Source organism: Bison bison, unplaced genomic scaffold, assembly GCF_000754665.1.
Source record: "Bison bison bison isolate TAMUID 2011002044 unplaced genomic scaffold, Bison_UMD1.0 scf7180017864151, whole genome shotgun sequence".
In the NCBI taxonomy this organism is placed as follows: domain Eukaryota; kingdom Metazoa; phylum Chordata; class Mammalia; order Artiodactyla; family Bovidae; genus Bison; species Bison bison.
In genome coordinates, this window is record NW_011494723.1 from 239,013 (window position 1) to 254,026 (window position 15,014).

At 39.9% G+C, this 15,014-nt stretch overlaps 1 protein-coding gene across 2 annotated transcripts in view; it reads left to right on the plus strand.

Annotated features, from left to right (window-relative positions):
* Positions 1 to 993: 993 nt before the first annotated feature.
* Positions 994 to 15,014, plus strand: part of TBC1D15 (TBC1 domain family, member 15) — a 74,791-nt gene continuing 60,770 nt past the window's right edge. Inside the window, exon 1 of one of the 2 annotated variants that reach the window (XM_010840940.1) lies at positions 994 to 1,080. In XM_010840940.1, the coding sequence (XP_010839242.1) occupies positions 1,051 to 1,080 (30 nt within the window). In that variant the 5' untranslated portion in view covers positions 994 to 1,050. The remainder of the gene's footprint in view (positions 1,081 to 15,014) is intronic. The other variant, XM_010840942.1, reaches the window with a different exon arrangement.

The following is a 15,014-nucleotide window of genomic DNA, read 5'->3' on the forward strand; positions in this document are numbered from 1 at the left end:
TGATGAGACCTAGCAGCAGCAGCATTCCCAGAAGTAGTAACCCCTCTCCTCTGTTATTCCCATTGATTACCACTCACTCAACCAACCTCGAAAGCCTCCAACCTCTCTCCACTGTGGGAAGAGAGAAGTACCTCAATGCGCACAGGTGTTTTGCGTACAAAGGGAACTTTTACTCAATCCAGGGGCAAGGAAAGTCCCGTATTGTGTGCCAGAGCGATTAGGGGTAGAATCCTATCATTCTCTGACATTTTTCTCCAACACTGAGAACAAAACAAATTATTATCCTAATATCTCAACAAATCATCTCACCACATATGCACTGTCCCATGAGATCTTTACAACCACTCCATAAGTATTTCTAATTTTCCATCCTGAAGCTTGGATGAGTTTAAAAACTTGTTTCCAGTCAACTGTGTAGGAGTTATGAGATACTGTGCGCTGGACTCTGGAGCAACGAGGGCGTGGTATTATCGCAGTTCCTATCAAAATACCTTGGTCATATGTCAGTGGCAGTCACCAGACTCAATGTCAGAAACTACACGAAGGCGAAAAGTCTCTGTGTGTGCGCCTCGGATAAAGGGCTGGATTCTGTTAACTTCACTACAGCCCTATTTCAATTTTACAAATGAGACTTTGAAGCTGAAGGTGGAAGTGACTTGCCTATGGTCACAAAGTCATAGGTTTGTTGGGTCCCAGTATGGTGTTCTTTCCATAATATGGTGTTCTCTTCATCAAGCTGAAGAGTCCTGCGAACAGCTCACAGCCTCGCTCCCAGACAAACTCCCAAAATATGACCACTTCAACTTCTATACTCGCCAAGGAAAATTAAACTGGTACTTGAGCCAGAGACTCCACCCAAACAGCCTCCGAGTCCTACTCAGCGCGCATGCGTCAGGCGGCTCCTCCCGCCCCCGCCCCTTCACTCCTCCGCCTTCCCGCCTCTCCCCGCCCCTTTCCCGCCCGGATGTCTGTCTAGCTTTGCCGGATGTTGTTGTGAGTCCGGGAGACACGTGAGGCACTGCTACGTCATCACAGGCACGCGCAGGAAACATGGCGGCGGCGGGTGTTGTGAGCGGGAAGGTAGGTAACGGCCCTGGAGGGACACTCCAGTTTTTCTCCGGGTAGGGCTGCTTTTGCTGCTTGGAGGCCGGCTGGGGAGGGTTGCGAGGGCCTTTCTGTATCGGGAACAGCGTGTAGAGGATGTAGGAGAAGATGCCTAGTTGTCAGCTGTTTTTCTTGAGAATGCCGGCTCAGCCCGGGAATTAAGAGACCTGGCTCCTATTCCAAGACTAGCTAGGCCTTGGCGTGTTTGGTCCGCTCTGCCCCAGGGCGAGAGGCTTTTATCTGTATTGCCTTATCTAAGAGACAGGTGGTTGCTCTATTCCGTTCTTTTTCTGGCTCGATTTTCTCTGACTGTCGTTCTTTCTGTCACTCTTCGGACTCCAGGGATTTTTCTGTCTTCCTGTGAGGCGTCACTGACTCGCCTCTGCCTTCCTCTGCTTCACTCTGGTAAGGCGTCTTTGTCCTCTTCGGGAGGAGCTGAAAACAGGTGCTTTGCCGCTCTGCACTTAGAAGAGCGCATTGGATCTATTTTACTAGATTGCCGAGTTGATTGGTGATGGTGAGCAGTAGGGATGTTTCCTCTCAGGGAGCTGGAGATTTACAGCATCCCACCCTTGTCTAGGAAGGCGTTAGTTACGGTATTTATTTCGGACGCAAAGCTGTAATGTTCCCGTGGGAGACTGTGCTGCATTTTTACGGAGTTGGTCATTGACCGCTTCGTTTTTCGTTAGGAGTTAGGATTAGGTGCGGAGGATATTGCATTGCATACTGCCTATTCATGTTCCAAGGGAACGTCTTAATGCCTGTTAGTACTACCGTGGCATACTACTGGCAACATTTACAGTTGCGGGAGTATTTCGTAAACAGTTGGGTGGGGTAATGACTCATCTTATACCAAGGATTATTTCCTTTCCGCGGATAGCTACCCCTGTTCCTTGATTTCACTCATTTTCTTTACGCTGCCCTCTGCATACCATTTTGAATTGAGTGACAGCATTTGTGCTTTAGTGTATGAACTACTAGGCAGAATAACACACTACTTTTACTCTGAATTGTGACCTTGCGAAATTGAGGAAGCATGACTTCTCTGTCCTTCAAGGTCTTTATCTCCAGAATGGATGTGGTGCTAGTCATTATTTCTTGCATTGGAGTTAAGATTATATGAAATGATACAAGCATTAAGAAAGTACGTCCTTCTGCATACTGGATATTTTAAATGATGGGTTGGTCATCGTTTTCGAGTTTTCTCGGTCTTTGGTTGTCTGTTTTTGTCTTTAGGATGGGTGCTGATCTTCTCGTTGACTCATTACATGTAGTAAGATTTTATTTCTGGACTGATCCAATCTAGGACTTTACAAGAAGGGATCCTTTCTATTTGAACTACATTCACTGTTTCAGGTGTGGATTGATTTTGATAGAACCTTTGCGATGATGAAGCGGAGTTGTGAAATAGGACTTTTTTCACCTTTTCCTTCCAGGCACTCACTACGTTTCATAATTTGACTGCGTCTTTTACTTACTTTATTTATAAACCGCATTTATTCTCACACGTTGCAAACTTACACCATTCTCATCACTGCACCTAAATTTGTTTTTTTTTCATGCCAAAGGCTGCCCATCTTTCAAATAATTCTGTTGTGACCAGTGAAACTTGCTTATTCCTCCTTCAGCAAATTCAGATCTAGTTAATGGCATCATCATTTACTTGGTTGCATGTAAAACAAACTTGGAGATGTCCATTTCTGTAACAGCATTTAATCAATAAGATGGTAGGACTAATCAGATCCTACCAGTTTTACCTTAAAGAGATTTCTTAAATTTGCTGCATCCTCTTCATTCAGACATTTAGTCTTGAGTTCTCTGCAGATTTTTCTTCTTTTCTACAGTCTTTTTGCCCAAAGTCTCCTCTCTACACAACCACTAGAGTTATTTTCTAATGCACGAGTCTGATTGTCTCTTGTTTAAAAAAAACAAACAGAAAAGTCTTCATTTTGTTATTGTCACCATTAAAATAATACTCAAGGCTGGTTAACATGGCATTAAAAATCTGTGTTGACTTTCTGGCTTTATCTTATGCTTTTCTACTTCTCAGTCTTGTTTCTTTGGGAAAAGGGGGAGAGGAAAGAAAACACACACGTATATTTGTGAAAGAGAGTGTATATGTGTGTCTCTGTATTTATTTATTCCCCATCCCCACCCCAAAGGTTCAGCTGCTGCTGCTGCTGCTGCTGCTGCTGCTAAGTGGCTTCAGTCGTGTCCGACTGTGCGACCCCATAGATGGCAGCTCACCAGGCTCCCCAGTCCCAGGGATTCTCCAGGCAAGAACACTGGAGTGGGTTGCCATTTCCTTCTCCAATGCATGAAAGTGAAAAGTGAAAGTGAAGTTGCTCAGTCCTGTCCGACTCTTAGCGACCCCATGGACTGCAGCCCACCAGGCTCCTCTGTCCATGGGATTTTCCAGGCAAGAGTACTGGAGTGGGGTGCCATTGCCTTCTCCAAGGTTCAGCTAAGACCTGTCTAATTAGAAACCTAGGGCAGTGAATGTTAACCAAGACTTAGGAATCACGTGTGGTACTTTTAAAACTATGGATGCTGGGTCACAGCCCAATTCTATTGATTAGAACCTCACGGAGTTGAGATCTAGGATATAGAGTAACTTTCCTACTGAGTCTACTTGCTTGAAGCTTTGATTCTAGGAAGTCATGTGGTGAGGAAGTTAATGTCTGTCATATGGAGAAGCAGTGTAAGATAACAGCTAAGAGCATGGACTCTGGAGAGCCAAGCCAGTTTCAAAAACTAACTTCACACTTACTAGTGACATCAGTCAAATTACTTAATGTCTCTTTGTTTCAGTTTCCTTATCTGTAATACAGGGATGATAATAGTATGTACTTCATGGAATTTTTAGGATTCATAAGGAAATGTATTAGAACAAAGCCTGGCATATAGTGTGTAGATCCTGTGTAGGTGTTATTCATCATCTTGATTTCCCTGCAAGTCAGTAGTTAAGTACGGTAGAATTTTGAAGGTTTAGAATATGGTTTTTGGTATGAGTGTGAAATTCATTTTTGAATTTCAGTTCATTTGCTCAGTTGTGTCCAACTCTTTGTGACCCCATGGACTGCAGCACGCCTGGCTTCCTTGTCCATCACCAGCTCTTGGGGCTTGCTCAAACTCATGTCCATCAAGTCCATGATGCCATCCAACCATTTCATACTCTGTCATCCCCTTCTCCTGCCTTCAATCTTGCCCAACATCAGGGTCTTTTCAAATGAGTCAGTTCTTCTCATCAGGTGGCCAGAGTATTGGAGTTTCAGCTTCAACATCAGTCCTTCCAATGAATATTCAGTACTGATCTCCTTTAGGATGGACTGGTTGGATCTCCTTGTTGTCCAAGGGACTCTCAAGAGTCTTCTCCAACACCACAGTTCAAAAGCATCAATTCTTCGGCACTCAGCCTTCTTTGTAGTCCAACTCTCACATCCATGCATGACCGCTGGAAAAACCATAGCCTTGAGTAGATGGACCTTTGTTGGCAAAGTAATGTCTTTGCTTTTGAATATGCTATCTAGGTTGATCATAACTTTTCTTCCAAGGAGCAAGCATCTTTTTTTTTTTTTTGAGAGGGAAAAGGGATTTTATTTCTTCATAATAATAAAAGTAGTACCTCATTTTTTATTCCACCCCAAATAAATATATCAAATAAACCACCGTACAGCTTAGGCAGTCTCCTTTCAATAAATGACTTGGATCTCACCACATAATCAGGCACTTTTTTTTTTTTATATAAAAAAATTTTCACATGTTTCAATGCCATTCTCCCAAATCTTCCCACCCTCTCCCTCTCCCACAGAGTCCATAAGCCTGTTCTATACATCAGTGTCTCTTTTGCTGTCTCGTATACAGGGTTATCGTTACCATCTTTCTAAATTCCATATATATGCATTAGTATACTGTATTGGTGCTTTTCCTTCTGGCTTACTTCACTCTGTATAATAGGCTCCAGTTTCATCCACCTCATTAGAACTGATTCAAATGTATTCTTTTTAATGGCTGAGTAATACTCCATTGTGTATATGTACCACAGCTTTCTTATCCATTCATCTGCTGATGGACATCTAGGTTGCTTCCATGTCCTGGCTATTATAAACAGTGCTGCGATGAACATTGGGGTACACGTGTCTCTTTCCCTTCTGGTTTCCTCAAGGAGCAAGCATCTTAATTTCATGGCTGCAGTCACCATGTGCAGTGATTTTGGAGCCCAGAAAAATAAAATCAGCCACTGTTTCCACTGTTTCCCCATCTATTTGCCATGAAGTGATGGGACTGGATGCCATGATCTAAGTTTTTTGAATGTTGAGTTTTAAATTCTAATTCTCAGTGTTTTTTAGAATTTGAAAAATACTTTGTTTTAGAAGTCACAGGGAGTTCTCTAGGGGTCGAATGGTTAGAACTCTGTGCTTCCTCTGCTGGGGAACTGGGTTGCTGCATAGTGTGGCCAGCCCCCTCCAAAGTCATGTGGTTGTGATGAATGAGAAGCCATCACGGTAGGTGGTGAAACCATTCACAGTGGTGAAGGAGACGGAGCCTGAATGCTGGAGTCCAGAACTGGGCTCCACTGCTGTGTAGCTGTGTTACTTTGGGCAAATGTCTGAACTTTCTGTGCACCAGTTTTCTCATTTGAGAAATGGGAGCTAATGATTTAATAGGAGCTAATGATGTAGGATGGGAGCTAATGATTATTTTCCATCATGGGGTTGTGGAGAGGATTAAATGAGTTCATATTTGCAAGGCATTTAGAATAGTGCCTGGTATCAGATAAGTGCTTAATAAATATTAACTGCTGTTATTATTATTGTTAAGGAAGATCTTTCAGACTGTCTTAAAGTTGTAAGGTTATTATTTGTTTGGAAATAGTTGAGTATTTGTTTTTTGCTGCCTTTTTCTACAAAGAGATTAAAGCTGCCCCAAAATACTAAAGCACTATAGTTATGTAAAATAAATTGGAGGGAAAAAAGGCAAAAGGAAAGTAAAGAATTGACATATCACTATATAAGCTTAACGTGCACAGCCTGATGGTTTGATTTATATGTATTGTGAGATGATTACCACAGTAGGTTCAGCTAACTCTTCTTCTCATATAGATCCTTCTATATGAGGATAGATCTTCTCACGTAGATTGTGTTGTGAATTTTTAGGGGAGAAATAGGGCCACTCCCTGCAAAAGCTGTCCTGCTTTAGGATAATTAATGGACTAAGTTGACTTATCACAAAGGAGGCAGGAGAAAAGAGATCGTTAGAAGTAGGTTTTGGCCTTTATACCCAGTGCCTATGAGGGTTGCAGTTTTCTTTTATTCATTTACAGAATATTTATTAAACATCTGCTTTTTTCCAGGCACTATTCTAGGCATTCAGGATACATTAGATAGTCCTTACCTTGGAAATGACAGATTTCAGTTTTTCAGAAGGAAAATATTCACTAAAATCCACCCCCTTATCGTGTTTAAATAAATTCAGTGAGTTTCAGGTTTTTGAACTGGTGCTGTTAATACTGATGTTTGTTTTCTTGAGGCTTGTAGACTAGACTCATCCTCATGAGGGCAAGGTCTGAAATGTTTCACCTGTATCTGGCATAGACACTGTCACAGAGTATGTATTCACTGAGGAGGAAAGAGCAAGAAAATAGAGGGAAAATAAAATGAAGGGGGATTAGAGGAAGAGTGATGGGTTCACTGAAAGCGCTCTAGTTTTGGACTTGAAAAGTCCTGTGTTAGTATATTTGCATTTCTCTCTAGGCCTGTGGTTTTTTACTGTGATTGTGGTAGATTTTGGTTCTGTTGAAAATAGCTTGAAACAATTGGGAAATCACCTGTTATTTTTTTTTTCCTGAGTTTTTTTTTTTTTTTTAATGGTTTTCTTAGGAAGAATTTATTTTGTAGCTTAAATTTGGCCCTTTCCAGCTCCTTTTAGATACGTTTATAGTCCTGTGAAATCCTGTGCTTAAGAAAGATTGATATTCTTATTATCTGGTAGGTTTCCCTGGAGAATTTTCTTAGACTGTATATGTGTTAGTTGCTCAGTCATGTCTGACTCTTTGTGACCCCATAGACTGTAGTCTGCCAAGCTTCTCTGTCCATGGCATTCCCCAGGCAAGAATGCTGGAGTGGATTGCCATTCCATTCTCCAGAGAACATCCCAACCCAGGGATCGAACCCTGGTCTCCTGCATTGCAGGCAGATTCTTTACTGTTTGAGCTACAGGCAAGTCCTTTTCTTAGACTAGATCTTATTAAATGGTAGTATCTTCTTGGTTTAGGATACAATGAATATGTCTTCCTTATTTTTCTGGCATTGTTTAACAAACATTTGAGTACTTTCTGTGTGCTGAGTTCTTTATTCTTGACATAGCACAGTAGTTTGCCATTTTAATAAGTCATTTCAATCTGTGATTTAATAAAAACATGACTTGGGGAAAGAATTTAAATATTGTTTGCTTTGATGGGTTTTAGTTGCTGAGACTAAATGAAAGGAAGGAAATCCTTTTGAAATTTGTTTACTGTTTCTTGCACAGTCTGTGGCGTGTCTGTAGTCATTGGCATAAGAGAAGTCCTTCATTAAATCCTCGTTATACGTCCTGTACTGCCTTCCTGTCTCACACGGTTTGGCACACTGATGCACTTAAGAAGCATTAGTAGTTCTGCCTGCCCTTTATTGAGAGCTGTACTATCCTCAGTGTCTCTCTGTCTTCACTCTCAGAAGTTGTGTGGTTTGTTACTCTTAAAACCACCTGTGTTCTACATTTCTCTGAGTTACACAGTCATTACTGACTGCTGCTGCTGCTGCTCCTCCTAAGTCGCTTCAGTCGTGTCTGACTGTGTGCAACCCCATAGACGGCTGCCCACCAGCCTCCGCCATCCCTGGGATTCTCCAGGCAAGAACACTGGAGTGGGTTGCCATTTCCTTCTCCAATGCATGAAAGTGAAAAGTGAAAGTGAAGTCGCTCAGTCGTGTCCGACTCTTAGTGACCCCATGGACTGCAGCCTACCAGGCTCCTCTGTCCATGGGATTTTCCAGGCAAGAGTGCTGGAATGGGGCGCCATTGCCTTCTCCTTCGTGACTGACTAACATGCCCCAAATAAAACTCACTGTTTACATTCTCTCTTCTGTATTCTCCCTCTCGGTGAATAACCACATACACTCAGTTTTGTCCTCGAGTCTTCTCCCTTCACCTCCCACGTCTAATCAGTCATGACGTCCTGTCATTTTGACCTTGGAATTAGCATTCTAAGCCATCTGCCTTTCTTCATCCCACTGCCGCTGCCTTGGTTCAAGCCACCATGAATTGCTTCCTCTGTGGATTATTGCAGCTGTTCTTTCTTGGCTCTCCAGCTGGTGTGTTGGTTTTGAAAAGGCAGGTCTGACATGGCATTCCTCTGCTAGAACTTTCTAGTGACTTTTAGTGGTAAATAATTGTCTTCAAGGTAAACTCCAAACTCCCAAATTCCTGAGCATGGTTTAAAAACATTGTAGTCACTGGGGGCTTTCCAGATGGTAAACAATCTGCCCGCAGTGTGGGAGACCTGGGTTCGATCCCCGGGTTGGGAAGATCTCCTGAAAGGAAATGGCAACCCACTGCAGTATTCTTGTCTGGAGAATTCCATGGACAGAGGATCCTGGTGAGCTACAGTCTATAGGGTTGCAAAGAGTTGGACACGACTGAGCGACTGACACACATCATCTGATTTGGTTCCTGCTCTTGTGTCGAAACTGTTAGTCACTGCTTGTCGATCAGGGTTGCAGCCATTAATGAAACTACTCTCTGCATAGAACACATACCCTCTGCCAAGAACATACACCCTCTTTGAGGTAACATTGCCATTCTTCAGGTCTCGGGCTGTATGTCACTCTAGTTAAAGTCTTTCTGATTTCTCATCCTGCCTGACCCCTTTCATGTAGGGTGGAAGTGTTGGTTGCTCAGTCATGTGCGACTGACTCTGCCACCCCGTGTACTGTAGCCCGCCAGGCTGCTCTGTCTGTGGAATTCTCTAGGTGAGAAGACTATAGTGGGTAGCCATCTCCTTTAGGGTCTGCTTTGGCAACTGTTTACATATTTATTAAATCATACGTTGCTTTTATCTGTTTCCTTGTCCTAACCCCCAATTAGATTGCTATGAAGACAGTGACTGAATCTTACTTATTTGTACCCAGAAGCTTGCTCAGTGCCTGGCACTGTGCAGGCATTCACTATATAACTATTGAAGAAATAACTGTGATTGACATCTCATACAAGATCCTGTGTACACTTCTGTCACATTTTTCTATGATCGTTGACTTACATGACATTACTAGTTAGTCAGACACTTTTTATGATGTATGTTTTTCCACCAGCACTTTTTATCTCCAAATCTAGTTGGTGCTACGTAAATGTGAATGAGTAAAGAAACTTAAATCAGGTTAGGTGGAATGCAGATTGGATGTGTTTGGATAGGCTCTACTTGTGTCCTTTTGAAGGACTTAGTAGAAGTTGTTTGCACAGAGAAGGTATAAAAGGGTGTTCTAGGTAGAAGGAACAGAATGCACACAGCACGCAAAGGCACAAGGCTTTGAGGAACAGGGAAATTCAGAGGGGCCCGAGGCACGAAGTATTGAGGAGTGACAGGTGTTGCATAGTTGTAGAAGGAAAGGGTGGAGTCAGAAGATTTTTAAGCTCAGGTGTGGTATGGTGAGACATACATTTTATAAAGGTCATTTTTGTCAGTTGTTATATACTATACAGTTTACACAGATTATTGGAAGGTGACTAGATTGGGGAGGAGTGATCAGAATATTATTTTAGTAACCCAGGCTAAAAATGATGAAGGGTCAGTGTCGGGGGAAGGTTTGAGGGGTTTTAGGAGGTAGCATGGGGATGGTGAAAGAGACATTTAGGTACTGGGTGGAGGGGTTGTCTTACAGCTGGGAATATCAGAGGAGCAGATTTAGGATAAAACATACTGAGTGTAAGATGTCTGTGGATGGTTCAAGTGGAGACATCCAGTGGGTGTTTACATATTTCTCATTAGAGTTTCTGGGCTTATTCTGGCATTTCCTGCAGGTAACATCTCTGATAAAAACTTTAAATTACTTATATGCTGAATAGTGTTAAAGAAACTGAATTTTGTAACTTTTTTGTTGTTAAATTTAGCTTAAAAATTCATAGTTGCTAAAGCTCAGAATGTATGTTGTGTATAGTAGGTGTTGGATTTCCAGTTTTGGATAGAGATTTAGGGCAAGGATTTTGTCCCTAAAGCCTAAATTTCAAATATTAGTTGAATGTTTTATCTTTAGTCTTTGAAAATAGAGATTATAATAATACAGATAAAAATCCAATTCCAGTAAGGAACAAAATTAAAAATTATCTGCCATTGTATTGTGCAACTTTATTCTAATTTCTGCTAAATTAAGAGGTCAGTAAGTTTATTCTAAATAATTTGCTGTGGTTCCCAGAGTACTTTTAGTGAGTTGTGTGGGACATGGTTTCTTTGGTAAAGGAAAAAAAAATCTGCAGTTTCTGTCGCAGGCTGTCATTGGAAGTTTTATAAATATAATTACTTAGTTAGGCATCTTAGCAAATATTTAAGACCATTTTATTCCAAATAGAGAACTTTTCTCCTTTTTTAGTACCTTTAGAAATTCTCCCCCCCTCCCACCCCCAAGAGGGTGGGAAGCAGTTAGAATGCTCTAGCTTGTGTCAAGATTTTACCCTTTTTATAAAAGTACCAGGTATACAGGCAAGGAACTTTTATCTTGTTTATTTTTTCTGCTCTCCATGGTGTCTGGCACATAATAAGTGCCCAATAAAAGTTTGTTGAATTAAGTTTAGATAATTGATTTTATCACCACCAAGTGGCAAGTCTTTGAATGTGCTTGATACTTTCTGTTTGCTATGGACACTTAATCCCCAAAGAAAAATAGATAGGGTGTGATTTTAAAAATAATTTTGGCAGCAGGATCAGCTTTTTTTTTTTTTTCCAGTAGGATACTTCTGCCATGTGTTCACTTTTATACAGGGTTTTGCGGTGTAAAATAGACTTTCCTGTAAGTTGTTTTTTATACAGCTTTATTGAGGTACTAATTGACAAACAGTAAGTAGCACATAGTGTGTATAATTTGATAACTTTTAATGCACTATAGACCGATCAGTAAAATCAAGATAATGACATATCTACCACTCAAAAGTTTCCTCTTGACGTATTGTAATCTGTCACTACCATCATCCAGTCCACAGGCAACCACTGAGCGCTTTTTGTGACTAGATTAGTGTGTACTTTCTGCAGTTTTATATAAATGGAATTATATGGCATGTACTCTAGTTTTGGCCTTTATTCAGCATAATTATTTTGAGGTTCATTCATGTTGTTGCATGTATCATTAGTTCATAATTCCTTTTTATTGCCAAGTAGTATCCTGTCCTATAGGTATATGGGTTTATTCATTGATCTACTGATGGACACTTTTTTTTTCACTTCTGGTTTTACAAATAAAGTTTCTGTGAACATTGATGTATGAATCTTTGTATGACTATATGCTTTGTATTTTGTCAGGCAAATACCTAGGTGTAGAATGGCTGGATCATAACGTTAGTTGCGGGCTTCCTGGATAGCTCAGCAGGCAAAGACTCCACCTGCAGTGCAGGAGACACGGGAGTCGCAAGTTTGATCCTTCGGTCAGTAAGATTCCTGGAGGAGTAAATGGCGACCCACTCCAGTATTCTTGCCTGGAGAACCCCATGGACAGAGGAGCCTGGTGGGCTACAGTCCACATGGTCACAGAGACTCAGGCTGAGCACATGGCACAATGTAAATTGGATATTTAGGATTTCAAAAAGCTGGCAAACTATTTTCCAGACCATTTTACATTCCCACTGGTGGTGTATAAAGGTTCTAGTTGCTCTACATCTTTGTTAGCATTTGGCATGTTAGTTTTAAAAATTATAGTCATTTTAATAGATGGTTTCAGTTTGCAGTTCCCTAATGACTTAGCAACTAAAAACAGCAACAGCAACTTACGATGTTGAGCATTTTTTTCATGTGATTTTATGTCATCCCTATATTTTCTTTGGTGAAGTGTCTGTTTAAACCTTTTGCCCTTTTTCTAATTTTAAAATTTTTTGTTCATTTTCTTGTTACTGAATTTTGAGAGTTATTTATAAAAATAACTGGATATAAGTCCTTTATTGCACATACAACATGACTTGCGTGTATTTTCTCCACCTGAGCTGTGACTTTTCATTTGCTTAGTGTCTTTTGAAGAGAAGTTTTCAATTTGATGATATACCAGTCTTTTATGCTTTTGGCATCATTTCTAAATTTTTTGTTGTTGTTGAACCCAAGGCCACATAAATTTTCTGGTTAAAGCTTTGTAGTTTTAAGTTTTACATCTAAGTCTTGTTCTGTTTGATTTGTGTATGTAGTGTGATGTATGGGTTGAAGTTTTATTTTTTTGTACATAGGTATCCATTTATTTGAGCACTGTTAAAAAAAACTATAAATTTAATTTTCTTAATTTATACTGTACTAAGGGCAGATTATCTTTTTCATCTGGTGAGTATTGGTGGCTATGTCTCTTAGATTTGTTTTAATTTGTCAAATTCATGAGTATAAATTTTTCATAAATATTCTTGGTATCTTTTTTACTTGTGTACATCTGTAGTGATGTTAAAGTTCTAATTCCTAATATTGGTAGTTTGTGTTGTTTGTTTTTTCCTCATCTGTTTGGCTAGAGTTTTAACCAGTTTTATTTAAAACTGGTTAAACTTTTTTGTATTTTATTTAAACTTTTTTATATTTTATTGATTTCTACTCTGATCTTTATTTCTTCCTGCCTTCTTTGGGTTTAATTGGCATTTCTTTTACTAGTTTCTTAAAGTAGATGCTGAGGTTATTAACTTGAGACCTTTTTTCTTTTCTGATAAAGGCGTGGAACCCTGTGTGTTTCCCACTAAGCACTGGTTTACTGGCATCGCACAGACACGCACAGGTTTTAATATGATAAGCTTGCATTTTGGTTCTGTTCAAACACTTTCTAATTCCCCTTTGATTTCTTCTTGACCCTTGGGTATTTAGAAATATGTCATTAATTTCCAGATATGTGAGAATGTGCCAAAGATATTCCTATTACTGATTCATAATTTGATTCCATTGTGGTCACAGAATGTACTTGAATTCTTTTATGTTTATTGGTATTTGTTTTATGGCTCAAATTTTTTTTTTTTTGTGGCTCAATTTTTGATCTGTCTTAGCAAATGCTTTGTGTATATTTGGAAGAATGAGTATTCTTTCAAATATTCAAATGAATACGCGTTCAAGTAAGTATTCAAATGAGTACTGATGGATGGAATGTTTTGTAAGCATAAATTAGGGTCCAGTTGGTTGATGGTGTTATCAAGTCTTCTATATTATTACTGATTTTCTTTCTATCATTTGATCAGTTATTGAGAGGGGTTTGCAATTTTGCAGTAATTGTGGACTTGTTTATTTCTTCTTGCAGTCCTGTCACTTTATGCTTCATGTTTTTTCAAAGTCATATTAGGCGCATAAACATTTAGGATTGTTAGATCATCTTGAACCATTGACCACTTTATCATTAGGAAATTATCTTTCTAACCAGTAATATTTGTCTTGCCATGAAGTTTTATTTTTGTCTGATATTAATATAGTCATTCTAGTTTTTTTCTAATTAGTGTTAGTATATCTTTTCACCTTGTTCTTTTTAACTTATTTGTGTCTTTATATTTAAAATGCTTTTCTTGCAGGTAGCATAGAATTGGGCTTACTTTTCAATCTGATACTCTCTTTAGTTGGAGTCTTTAGGTAATTTGTATTTAATGAGGTATGGTTAAATTTAAGTCTTACAATCTTGCTAATTTTTATTGTGCCATCTCTTCTTTGTTCCATTTTCTTTTTCTGCCTTTTTTGTGACTAATCAAGTGGTTTTCATTATTCTAAGTTTTATTTCCTTTGTTGACAATTAACCGTTAACTCTTATTTTAGTGGTTGCTTTAAGGCCGGTAGTATCATCATTAGCTTATGACATTTACCTTCAGGGGTTATGCTGCTTCACATAAGGTATAAAAACCTAGAACGATATACCTTCATTTCTCTTCTCCCGACTTTTGTGCTATTTTTCTTATTTTACTTTTGCATATAGTGCAAACTTAACAAAAACATAGATTCATTTCTTTTTAAAAAATTGTATTTGTTTTCAGCCGTGCTGGGTCTCTGTTGCTGACCGTGGACGTTCTCTAGTAGAGATGCCTGGACCTGTCATGGCGGTGGCGCTTCTTGTTGCGGAGCATGGGCTCAGGGGTGCGCGGGCTTCAGCGGCTGTGGCCTGTGGGCTCGAGAGCGCAGGCTCAGTAGCGGCACTGCGCAGGCTTAGGTGCCCCACAGTTTATGGAATCTCTCAGACCAGGGATCAAACCTCTGTTCCCTGCATCGGCAGACGGATTCTTAACCACTGGACTGTCAGGGAAGTCCACGTGTATATGAAAGTGAAGTGAAAGTGGCTCAATCGTGTCCGACTCTTTGTGACCCCATGGACTGACTATTACAGTCCATGGAATTCTCCAGGCCAGAATACTGGAGGGGGTAGCCTTTCCCTTCTCCAGGGGATCTTCCCCACTCAGGGATCAAACCCCCGTCTCCCAAATTGCAGGATTCTTGACCAGCTGAGTCCCTAGGGAAGCCCCCACATGTATTGATTTATTTAGGCTTTAAACAAAGGGATTTGATTAACAAAAATATATATATTTATTCACATAGTTACCATTTTTGGTGCCTATCATTTCTGTATGGATCCACATTTCCTTCTAATGTAATCTGTTCTTCCTGAAAAACTTATTTAAACATTTGTAATGTAGGTCTGTTAGTGATGAAGTTTTTAAGCTTTTATATATCTGAAAAAGTCTTTCTC